Here is a 13,232-nt window from a genome sequence, read left to right on the forward strand (position 1 = left end):
CTGATTTGGTTATTAGGAAAGCCTGTTGTAGTGAGAAGAGATGGATTATGACCTATTTATCTGCTGAATGATTTGGTGTATATCATTACTCTAAATGTCACCCTACATATAACCATTTTCTTTTGGTCAGTAATAATTGATGGGAAAATGTTAAGTATATTTTCTGTCAGTATAGAACTTTATCAGTGAATCGAGAACACTCAAAATGAATGTCTTCATTAGTTACCTCTGATTGTTCAGGTCATTAGGCATAGTGTTAGGTGCTAAACTTTTCCTTTATTATAAGCCCTATCTTGATTTTGTTTTGCAAGTTATTCTTGTAAAGAAGGGTGACATGCTAGGAAAAAAATTTTTTTTAAATTTCTGTACATGGCTATACTCCAGGGACAGGATTTAAAGAAATAGGCTTATGAAGCTAGTTGCTTCTGGTATTTTTTTTTCATCTGAAACCTGCTTATAATTCATTCAAAGAGTAAGGCTTTACTGGTGAATCATCCAATTCATTCATAGTAAACTTTCAGTGTTTAGGTCTCTGATAAGTTCCCTATCTTCATAAAAACAGTAGTGCTCAGTAAGTAAGCTAAAAGTTGACATTGTTCCCAAATTCCATTCTTCCCACTTAATCTTTCAGAGTAAAATTACTATGTGACTGCTCAGAGTGGTGGCTGGCAGGGGTCAGGGGAGGGGGGTGCACATGGGAGTGATTGTCTAAATATTGATTTGTTACTTCTAGGCCTTTTTCCCACAACAGGAAAGAATTATACAGTTTCAATATTAACCTCAAGGTTACTCCAGTTTACTAGAACTTAGGATACTTATCCAGTTATGATTAGATTTATTCCTGGAAACATCAAGATAAGTGTCTTATTTCTTCTTCTTTTTGATAAATTTTAGAGTGTTACAGAAGGGCTGGTAGATCTTGATAAGTGAATCAGTCATTCAAGATGGTAGCCTATTATCAGTCACTTCCATTTGTCCAGATTCCATATAGGCAAGGGAACAGACAAAATATTCTCTGCTTGGATTTTTCTCTGTGGAATAACCTCTTGTTTTCAATTTCTCTCCCACAGTACCCATTGATCATTCTGATTTGGTAGCTGATCTTCTGAAAGAATTATCTAATCACAATGAACGAGTAGAAGAAAGAAAAGGAGCCTTATTAGAATTACTTAAGATCACCCGAGAAGATAACCTAGGAGTTTGGGAAGAACATTTCAAAACAATTTTGCTCTTGCTGCTAGAAACACTAGGAGACAAAGATGTGAGAAATTTTACTTTGGACTTTAAATTTTCATTTTTGACAGCATAATCATTGTCTAATTTACTTTGCATGTGGCTTAAGGTTATTTTTATATTTCTTGTATCCTATTAGTTTTTTGATGGAAACCTTTTCTAATGAATATTGCTGTCAAGAAAGAACAAAACTTCTTCCTACATTTTATCAGAGCAAATATTTGAGGAGTTAGAGGGGGCATATTTTTACCTTATGAGAACCATGTCATAAAGAGATTAGTTCTATAATATGGTGTTTATGAAAATTTGGTTTAGTGTGCATTTATTTCAAAAATGGGATGGCTTCTTTTAAACTATGTATGTAGGATAAATCAAATTCATGTCAGTATTACTTCCTTTTTATCTTAACATTTTAATTAATGACAAAAGACATTTAGATAGAAAATACATATAATATATATCTCATTTAAAACAGACCATACTGAAAACTGCCTTTTATCGTATACCCTCATTCTTATACCCAAGTATGTTGAAGTCATTATGTTCTTTTTCAATTCCTTTGTCCATTTGATTGCTACAGTTTATAGAAAATAAGAAATCAGTTTGATTCATTTGAGTATTTAGTAATCAAATACTTAGGAATGTTAATTGATTAGCTTCATTAGTTTGATTTAAAGGGATATAGGGATAGAAAGGTGATTAAAGAAATGTGCAAAGTTTTTTTTAGTTAGAATAACATCTCCTGTGGCCATTAGACTTAAGGTACTTTTTAGCTAAAGATAAAATGATGTCATGTGGAGGATAAATAAATGTTGTGTTTATGTGTGAATTGTACAGATGAATGGCAAAGAATCAGGATGTACCTTTTAGGTACTGTTTAGTATAAACTATATCCTCTTTTTCTGAGATTAAGAGTCCTGTTTAGAGTGGCACCCAGCCAGAACTGGAGGACCCAGGGGTGGGGGGGGCTTGACAAATTGAAGGAGCTTTATTATTAATCTTTCCACAAATCATCTCATCTTTCACAGGGTCAGAAACTAAGAGTAAGCTCTGTCTATGTTTTTTGAGTATAGAAACATTTCAAGGATAATTACTTAATATAAAATAACATAGCTTATTTTTGTTTGTTTTAAGGCAGAACATAATGCCCTTTCTCCATAATAGTGAAGATATTTCAAAAGATGAATGACTTGAAAATGTGTTCTTCTTTTGCTCTATTTTCTTTACTGATTAATTATCCATATAGGTACATTTAATTATCCATATAGGTACATTTTATAAAAGTTAGGTTTGTACTGCCTTTTCTCTTGAATGAGTCAAACCTCTGTGAAAGTGGAAGCAACAGAGGGAGCTGTTTAATAAAGTTTTTTGTGCCAATCATAGTTTTAACACCTCTTCCTCCATCTTGCACTTTAGCATTCAATACGGGCATTGGCATTGCGAGTGTTACGGGAAATTTTGAGAAACCAACCAGCAAGATTTAAAAACTATGCTGAACTGACAATCATGAAAACACTGGAAGCACATAAAGATTCCCACAAAGAGGTAAGCCAGTTCTGCCTAGCCTTGAGATTGAAAGTAAATCTCTAATGTCCAAGTAGGTATCAGTTGAAATCCTGAAAGTGACTGAATATGGGATGAGAAGGAATCAAAAGAAACTAAAATATGAATTTTAAAATTTAAATGTAAAACATCCTTGCAAGATTCTTGCTGAAATCAACTTTTGTTTTAATACAGGGCAGAAATCCCATTGGAATTTCATTAACTGGAAAGGTTCCATGACTAATCTAAAAAGGACTGTTGGGACACTGGATTTAATCCCAAATCTATGGAACTTCCACAGTTTTCTATAAATATAGGATATTAACCAACTCATTTCCTACAATAGATATATCCTTAGATTTATATTGATGGGCTGTCACATGGAAATAAGGAGGCCAAGTGTTTTTGTTTAGGTCATTTCTGTAAGCAGCTACCTTTCAACAGAAAATGACTGTGTAGGCAGCCCTGTTCTGACCAGTCACTTTTCTAACCTGAAGACACCACTACAGGATGTATCTCCTCCATGTAGCTGATGGATACTTCAGACTGACAAGTATTTACGCAATATTTTGGAAGAGGAAATATGTCCATGTCTTATGTGCACTGAATATTTGAGTATGTATAGGAGATAACCAATTTAGAGCTGAAAGGGACCCAACATTCGCTATGCCTTTTAATTTTACAGATGAGAAAAATCATCAGAGAATAAAAGTACCCTGCCCAAGGTTATCTAGATAGTCATTGGCAAAGCCATAATTCAAACCCAGGCATTTAGCCTGCCCATTCACTACTCTTCGCTATACTCAATTCTTCCTAATTCTAAATCCAAAACTATCCATTATGAAAAACTCCAGCTGTGTTTTGCAAAGAAAAAGTGCCATAGAAAATGAAATCCTATTTTTCCAGATTTTTTTTTTTTCAGTAACTTTAACAAGTTAAAATTACATGTCATGGTTGTGATTCTAGAAAAGAGAATAAAGCCAATTAGTCCATTAAATCTTAATTATTAGTCATATTTCCTCAAACTGGTAAATATTATACTATAATTAGGAAAAGGATTAATTTGACTTTGATTGAATTCCAAAAGAAAAATCTGGATTAAAAAAAAAAAAAAATCTTTGCAGTTATTACTTGCTAGAAAAAAGATCAGTTGTCATACCCTAGAATCATCAATAAGATTATTAAATTGAAGTCAAGTATCATGTAATTTTCAACACCTAACATAATAGAATCCTGCATATGTAATAGGTATTAGAGGATGTTTCTAAAGCCTTACTGTAGTTTAAAAGATATTTTTAAAGTGCTAAAATTAATATATTTAAAGTATCTTTAAAGTTTTTTTAGTTTTATGTTTTAGGTTGGAGGGTAAAGATTTATACAGTCTCTGTTGTCTTCCATTTATCTTACTTGATTGTGTGATGTTAGTCTTTTAAGTTTTTATATCACTTTTTCTACTGAGACATTCAACTCTTGATTTCATGCATTTATCACAACTTGAAGAAATTCAGAAAGTTCTAATTCATTTCACACATAGACAAGAAAAAGTTTGTTTTGTTACAGTGCTAGCTACAAAGTTCTGTTCAGTATCTAAGTAATGCTTCTGTGACTGATACCTTTTTAGTTGTTTTATGGTTGAATTTGTGGATGAAATGTGGCCTTTGACAAGAGGGTGAGAGAGAGGTAAAATGGGAATCTGGGCATGTTAGAAAAAAAAAATCTTCACTTAAATTTCTGTATAACTTCCTTTGTTGAATCCAAAATAAGTAATGCATTTTGAAATATAATCCTTTTGAACTTGGGAGTTTGTTATTATAAAGTTGTTACAAGATAATGGCAGAAAGTAAAAGTAAGGATAAGATCTCTATAGCTATTTCTTGTCTTAAGAAATGGTATCATATTTTTCAAAGGAAATAGTAATGTTTTTATTGCATAGACATAATATACCAGGCACTAAATAGAATATAATAATGTTTCCCTTCTCTGTTGAAATAAACATTTTTGGGGATGCAATGTGAACAAAGATTTGGAAAGTCAGATTTGAGAATTGCATTAAAATTTTGGTAAACATCAGCATGGGCATTATGTGAAAGTTGATTAGCACACAACAAAACTATCTCACTAACCTATTCATCTTTTCTTTTTATAATAAAAGCAATTTAATGCCAAACTTCAACAGCATTAATTCAGTTTTCTTTATTTTAGGATTTGAACAATAGCTTAAATGTGCGAGGCATCATTTGGTCTCTAGACATAATTTCTGGAATATACTTTCTCTTCTATAGCTAAATTTCAGTAATATAGATCTTAAAGATTTTTAAATTGTGATCATTTTGATGGAGTTTAATATAAATTCACTTTTCCAAGGGCAAATTAGGAGGGAAAATGGATTAATAAGGGAATTTTAAACTATTTTTCAGACATCCTCAATTATATGTTAGTTAACGTCGGCTGGACCTTTATTTTAGCAAGAAAACCCTCTCTCACCACTCACCAAACCACCTCTTCAAAACTTTTGTCCCCTTTCTCAGATTTCCCATGGCTCTCTCTTCCTCACTCTTTCATCTAAGAACTTTGCCTCAGTTTCCAGATGAAAAAAATTAAAGCCATGTATAGTCATATGAGAAAATGCTCTAAATCACTATTGATTGCAGAAATGCAAATTAAAACAACTTTGAAGGTATTACCTCACACCTATCAAATTGGCTAATATGGAAGAAAAGGAAAATGATAAATGTTGGAGAAAATGTGAAGCATTGTTGATGGCATTGTGAACTGATCCATTCTGAAGAGCATTTCAGAACTTATATCCATTGAGCACTAAAACCCAGTAATATCACTACCAGGTCTATATCCCAAAGAGCTCATATAAAAGGGAAAAGGACCTATATGTAAAATATTTATAGCAGTTCTTTATGTGATGGCAAAAATTGGAAATGGAGGGGATGCTCATCAGTTGAGGAATGAATGAACAAGTTGAGGTATATGAATGTAAAGACATACTATTGTGTTATAAAAAATGAGCAGGGAGATTTCAAAAAAGTCTGGAAAGACTTACATGAACTGATGGTGAATAACATGAGCAGAACCCATGAGAACATTTTACGCAGTAACAGCAGCATGGCAGCTATGATCAAGTTAGCTCTTTTCAGCAATATGGTGATCCAAGACAATTCCAAAAGATTCAGGATGGAAAATGCCAGTTGCATCCGGAAGAAAAACTATGACCAAAACATCTCTGTGTGTGCCATCCGAGGAGAGGGGATGAGAAGTAAGGAGAAAGGGAAAAAAAAATTGAAACTCAAGAAATTATAAAAAGAATAAATAAAAAGGAATGTTGAAAATTGTCTTCTCACATAAATGGAAAAAACAAAATACTATTTAAACCCTCTTCCCTCCCCAAAAAGAAACCATGCCATATATTTCACTGAAAAAATTGAAATTCTCTTTTTTCCTTTCTGTATCATCCATATGCTTTCTGACACTATGCAGTGACCCCTTCTTCTTGCCATCACATCTTCTTCAGATTGTCCCCTCTATCATGCCCATTCTCTTATTTTTCTTTAATCTCTCTATTCAGCTCTTACCTAATGGCCTTTTTTTTCCCCAGTGAAATATGAGGCAACGTTCTTAGCTGAAAAAAAAAGGGGGGAGGAGCTGGGATTTGAGATGTTTTGGAAAGATTTTTATTGCTTCAGCAACTGAGATAGTTAATTAAGGAAGTGTAAAGGATTGTCTTACTGCAATGGGGACCTTTTTGGGTTTATATAACATTCATTTGCAGTAGACCTGTCCAGTATGGTTTCATGGATTTTGCCAACTTGGTTTAGCAGCAAGTCAGTAGATGATAGTAGTAATCTACAGCTGAGGTTTGGAGTTTCATATCAGTGATAGTTTAATAAGAGAAGCAGACATTATAGAGTTGAATTGGTCAAAATGGAGAAGGGAGGAAAGTGTAGATAGTTGCAAGTGTGATGACCTGAGAAAAAAATTTGAGTGGAAAGATTGGCAGTCACAAGAAAACTGTTTGGTTCTGCACACATATGTTGTATCTAAGATATACTATAACATATTTAACATGTGTAAGACTGCCTGCCATCTAGGGGGGAGGTGGAGGGAGAGAAGGGAAAAGTCAGAACAGAAGTGAGCGCGAGAGATAATGTTGTAAAAAATTACCCATGCACATGTATTGTCAATAAAAAGTTATAATAAAAAAAAAAAAGAAAGATTGGCAGTCAAGGTTAGGAAAAACAGGATTTGGGGTCGCAAGATAGAAAACATAGAATGGTAACAGAATGTAATCAGCTAAGGAAATTTTAGAGTTCATAAACTGGTGATGGAAAGCATAAGAGTGTGACTCTGCATAGTTGAGGTTGTATGAAGGAATGGTCATGGTAAAGCGCACATTGAGGAACTGGGAGGGTAAGACTGCTTGAGTGAGTATCAGTATGTACGTTGAAGTCCCCTTGTATGAAGGCAGGAGTTGGACCTTGATGTCAGACACTAGAGTGTGAGCATCAAACTAGTTGAGGAGGAAAGAGAATGTCTTGAAGACTAATAGAAAATAGCTACCAGAATTTTGATTGGGTGGTAAATAAAGTAGATAAGCCAGAAGGTGAAAAGTGGAAAAGGAAAAGATTTACCCATATATTCCAGAGAGCACACAATGGGTAGATTTAAGATGCAATATTTGGGGGGAGATTGAATTAAGGGGGGTTTTCCTGACAATGTTATGTCCAGGTAAAATGATGTGTTAGAAGAATACTTAATTTCAATTGAATAGTTTCATACGTCTTAGATAAAAATAAAACAGTATGATCTTTTTAATTCTTGAAATTTAATAGAGTAATATTTTCTAAGTATTTGATGTCTTTCAGTGAAAATAGTTATATAAAGTAACAATTTCTTCTTTTAACTTTTTAATCTGTAGCTTTATTTATTAACAGTTAACTTCACTGTAGTCATGCCTTATGTTGTTGACACTATCTACACTAGGCTAAAAAAGTTTCCCCCTGAAAGGCCAAAGCTTTTTAAAAGGAACCTTTGAGATGATTTAGCTCAGCTCTCTTTTCGGAGGTGAGATAACTGAGTCTTAAATAGATGAAATTAGTTGATTCTATGTAGTTTTCCTGTTTGCTACTTAGGAGTAAAAACGGAAGTAGAGTCCCACCTTCTTATCTCACTTTTCACTACATCCTTACTTCTCCAATGATAGTAATAAGCTGTGTTGTCCCTAAGGGAAACTGCTACATTATAACCTACACCCCAGAAATTGTCAGTTTAGAAAAGCCAGCAGCTTAGTGTGGTCTCCCACTGAAGGGGAGGGCATCAGGAAATCCATTTCTTCATTTCCTACCTGGCTTCAATCCTCTTTCCATGAAATGCCTTGGTGTTGGGTTTCCCTTCCTACTCTGCTTCAAGTTGCATTTGCATGTTATCTTTCCCTATTAGATGGTAAGCTTCTTTCTCTTTTATATTTGTATCTCTAGTGCTTAGCTCAGTTCCTGACATACAGTAGGTGCTTAATAAATATTTGACTTTTTTTTTGTGGTTGTTTTTTTACAGATAGCCTTTTTATTAGTACAGCTGTTACAAGAGGATGCTAAAATTTTACATCTTTTATTGGGGATATAGCTTTACCAGTGTTTTCCAGAAGATACTTTTAGACTGGTCTTAATTTAAACAAGATGTTGAAATCTTTTCTTAAACTGTTTCTTCACCAGACCATTATTTCATTGGCATGGCTACTTTCTTCCCTGATGCAAATTACAACCTTCTACATCTTATCCTGTGGATTTCTTGTCTGTATTTTTCCCAAAATCCTTTTAGAGGTTCCCAACATACTGGAGGTCTTCCCTTCTTTCTTTTAATATTTCTCAAACACCACTCTAGTACTGGAATTTCTTATCCTTCAGTCCATTCATATGACTGGCCCACTTGTCCATTTTTGGTCATGTGTAATCTTCACTGAATTATTTTATGACCTTTGTAACCTAAACATTTCTTTGATATTAGTAAGTAGACTTTTGGGGTTTTGATTTTTGTTTGTTTGTTTTGTTTTGACTCTATTGCATATCCTGATGTGTGTTACAAAATGTAAACTCCAGTTTTGTTGCATACTCATTTCAGTAATGTCCAACTCTTCTTGACACCATTTGGAGTTTTCTTGGCAAAGATACTACATTCATTTGCCATTTCCTTTTCTACTTCATCTTACAGATGAAGAAAATGAAGCAAAAAAAGGTCAGTGATTTGCCCAGGATCACTCGGCATCTAAGGCCAGATTTAACATGAATCTACCTAACTCCAGACCTGGCCCTCTATCCACTGAGCTATCTAGCTGTCCCAGATTTTAGTGTAGCTCATAGAAACACCAAACAATAAAAAAAAAAAAAACAGCCTGATTTTATTATAAAATGTGTGTATATATACATAATGTGTATGTGTGTGTGTGTGTGTGTGTGTGTAACTATCTGCTATAAAAAGAAACTGTAAGCTCTAGAAGAGAATTTACTAGTCTTCTACTTGAATTAGTTGATCACATTAATAGGAAACTAACTTAAAAAAATTAGTAATACTGATCTTTCTTTTCTTAGTTAAGTATTAACCCCTCTCTGGGTAAGTGCTTGCTGAGCCCTTTTCAAGGATGCTCTTCTACCTTTCATGTCCACCTGCCACCCAATGTTCATCTCTGACTCCAAGAAACAATAACATTCACAATGGCCATACTCAAATAAAACTATATCAATAGGCCTCAGACTTGTTAGTTAGTGGGATGTCTGCCTTGAGCATGAGTAGATGAAAATTATCTTTGTCTTTTTTTTTTATTATAGCTTTTTATTTACAAGATATATGCATGGGTAATTTTTCAGCATTGACAGTTGCAAAATCTTTTGTTCCAAGTTTTTCCCTCCTTCCCCCAGATGGCAGATTGGCCAATACATGTTAAATATGTTAAATATGTTAAAGTATAAGTTAAATACAATATATGTATACATGTCCATGCAGTTATTTTGATGTACAAAAAGAATTGGACTTTGAAATAGTGTACAATTAGCCTGCGAAGGAAATCAGAAATGCAGGTGGACAAAAATAGAGGGATTTGGATTTCTATGTAGTGGTTCATAGTCATCTCCCAGAGTTCTTTCGCTGGGTGTAGCTGGTTCAATTCATTACTGCTCTATTGTTACTGATTTGGTTCATCTTATTGCTGGAGATGGCCACATCCATCAGAATAGATCATCATATAGTATTGTTGTTGAAGTATATAATCATCTCCTGGTCCTGCTCATTTCACTCAGCATCAGTTCATGTAAGTTACTCCAGGCCTTTCTGAAGTCATCCTGCTGGTCATTTCTTAAAGAACAATAATATTCCATAATATTCATGTACCACAGTTTATTCAGCCATTCTCCAATTAATGAGCATGAAAATTATTTGTTTCAATGACCATGAAGGTGGCTGAAGCAGGCATTGTAGAGTACTTAAAACTTGGCCAAATATCAAAGATGTCATGGTTGTACATTGCATCTCAGGCCATTATTAGTTGTCTTGACTTTTGTCTTGCCACTGAATGACTTTAGTAACCCTGGAAGAGAGTATGAGGCTGACAACTTTGTGAACTCTGCTTCACTTAAATCCAGTTCACGAGCAAGTCAAGACTTCACCCTACAGTGTCATTCATGCTCCTTAAAAACAAAAGACAAATGACAATTAGCATTAGTTGAGTTTTTCTTAACCTATGTTTTCCCAAACAGCTGATTCAGGATCAGGGTTATCAATCATTGTCATTGAGGACTCTACTCTAAATGTTTTCTTTGTCTAACCAGGCCTAATTAAATTCTTCACCACTTTTGGCTAACAGATTTTCCTCATTTCATTTTGCTGGCCATGTTTGCTTTCTCTTTGTTTGCCTTACATTTATAATCATTGGTTCTTATGTTACATAGAACACAGAACCAAAGTTCACCCTGGTTCAGGCAGTCTGCCAAAAATCAGGAATTGGTATACAGTGGAATCAAGGACAGCTTCCTTCCTTGCCAAAACAGGGTCCTGTTTCCACAGGATAGTTCTAACCCCAGCTTGGGAGAAGTGGTGTCCTGATGCCTGGTATCAGAATTGGTACTACAACAGATCATCTTATTCAACCTGTTCATTTTACAGATAAAGAAGCTGGTGTCCAAAAACAATTTAGAGAAAGTTAATGACGGAGCCAATACTTAGTCAAGTCTCTTGACTGCCAATCTAATTTTCCATTGTACTGTACTACTTTCAGCCCTTTATTTTCTGCAAAAAGTATGACACTAATTAGGGTGTACAGTCCCACTGCATAAAAAGTACAAAGGATGAATATAATTTAACTGTTTTTCCACATTTGTTTTAAGTTATAAATCAATTTCACAGATTTACATCCAAGTTCTTGGTTTTATCTTAATCCAATTTGAATAGTTTCAAAGAAACTCATGAGATGTTGGAGAGAATTTCAACTAATTACATGGTGAATATCTTCCAAAGAAGATATTCACACTTTTATATAGAAATATTCATTGTGCCTTACTGTCTTGAATCATATTTTTATCATTTTTCATTTGAAAAATAAAATTTTATGCCATATAAAAATCCATATGGCTAGCAATTTTGAATTTTTAAGAGGTACAAAATGTTTTTTGTTTAAATTTATGGCTATCTGTGCTGACAGCTGATTAGCAAAAACATTGATTCAGGAAACAGCTTATTTATACCCAGTAGTTTGTCAGTGAGACACTGACCAATCAAGAACATCTTCTTTAAATTGAGTAGTAATAAAAAGATGTGGGAGGGCAGGGAAGGAGGAGATCATCAGAAGGTGCTACCACAGCCACCTACTACTACATCAGGTAGTTTTGAGAAATGTGCTTTCTAAATTTTAAAGTGCCATATAAATGTTGGTTATTATTATTATGTATTTATTTATTTTTTGCTGGGACAATTGTTGTTAAGTGACTTGCCCAGAGGCATACAACTAGGAAAAATGAAGTGTTTGAGACCAGATTTTAACCCGGGTCCTCCTGACTTCAGGGCTGATGATCTATCCACTGCACCACTTAGCTCCCCGATTATTTTTATTTTTAAAAGATAAAGTATTAATCAGAGCTTGATGCTAACACTAAACCTTAGTGCTTCTTTGGGGAAGGAGTTCCTTTCTGTTTTGTTATCATCATAAAAAACATATTCTAGGTTCTTTGCTGAGATTTCCATGTTTGTGAAGCCCGTGTATTTTAAAATCGGCCGGAGTCAGGAATTCAGGTTAGGGGAAAATCGTCAATCTTTATTCTCAGTGAAGAAAGATCGGAGGTGGAAGGGAATCGGCGATAGCAATGTGTGCAGCTGAGTCAAGAAGCTAGCTAGACCGGCAGCCACAAGACCAGCAGCTAGGAGCATAGAACCCAGGCCCAGTCTCTCCCAGAGGCTTCTCTTCCTGTCTCTTTGCCTCCACACACCAAAATCGTCATTTCCTATACAACACATCAGGACTTGCACAGAGATTGGGCGGGGCCATTCTTTATCCAAGCATGTATATTAATAGAGTATAATCCAATTACTATTTAGCCTTACGTGCTTGGGATCTCAGTGCATCAACTCACGCCTCAGCCCATTACACATGTTGTCCCTTTTTAGGGAAATTCCCTTAGGAATTTTTTTTTTAGATCCACCCTGTGGGTAAATGTGGAAAATACTTCTAATGCAAAACTGTGAAAGGAGTTTTCTGGAGGCATATAGAGATTAGGTAATTTGCCCAGTATGGAATTTAAATCCAGCTGTTCTTGTCCCTCAAAGCTAGTTGTCTCTCAGCTACTCAATGTAGCTCCTCTAAGAAAATTCTGATAAAGAGTAGTACAGAAAGGACATGTGTCCAAAGAGCAAACATTAAAGCCTATGAAAACTCAAACAATGAAGTGACTATCTTACATCTTATATGTTTCAGGGATAGGTAATTTGGGTACAGCAAAGACCTAATGCTAATAATCCTAATAGCTATGGGGAAAGTGCTATGTAAGAGATGAGTTTGAAGTTGTAGAGCATCCTTCTATCTTTTTCTTTCACATAACTAACTAAAGTAACAGCTAAATAATACATATTATTTAGCTTTATGCGTTTAAAAACATTCATGTTCATTTGAACTTTATAGCATCCCCCTTGTATCAGCTAGGGAAGACCTTATTATCTCTCTTGGTTTTATAGATGAAGAAATTGAACCCCCAAACAAATTTACTTGCCAGGAACCACATAGCAACTAGTGGCAGGGCTGATTGGAAACAGGCTCTGGAGTGCAGTGTTTTTTCACTGCCCCTAGAAAACTGGAGGAGCCCCATGTAAGATGATAGAATTATAAATTTAGAGCTGGAAGTGACCTTAGAAGTTAGTTATTCTAACCCTTCATTTTGTCAATATGGAAACAGGTCCAGAGAAGTAAAGTTACT

At 34.6% G+C, this 13,232-nt stretch overlaps 1 protein-coding gene across 47 annotated transcripts in view; it reads left to right on the forward strand.

The window, feature by feature from the left end:
* The window catches only part of CLASP1 (cytoplasmic linker associated protein 1), a 319,850-nt gene that overhangs the window by 289,823 nt on the left and 16,795 nt on the right, over positions 1–13,232 (forward strand). For all 47 annotated transcript variants that reach the window (XM_031959887.1, XM_031959906.1, XM_031959896.1 and 44 more), the window contains 2 exons: positions 1,071–1,261; positions 2,650–2,778. In XM_031959887.1, the coding sequence (XP_031815747.1) occupies positions 1,071–1,261; positions 2,650–2,778 (320 nt within the window). The remainder of the gene's footprint in view (positions 1–1,070; positions 1,262–2,649; positions 2,779–13,232) is intronic.

The sequence above is a fragment of the Sarcophilus harrisii genome, chromosome 3 (genome assembly GCF_902635505.1).
Source record: "Sarcophilus harrisii chromosome 3, mSarHar1.11, whole genome shotgun sequence".
Taxonomy (NCBI): domain Eukaryota; kingdom Metazoa; phylum Chordata; class Mammalia; order Dasyuromorphia; family Dasyuridae; genus Sarcophilus; species Sarcophilus harrisii.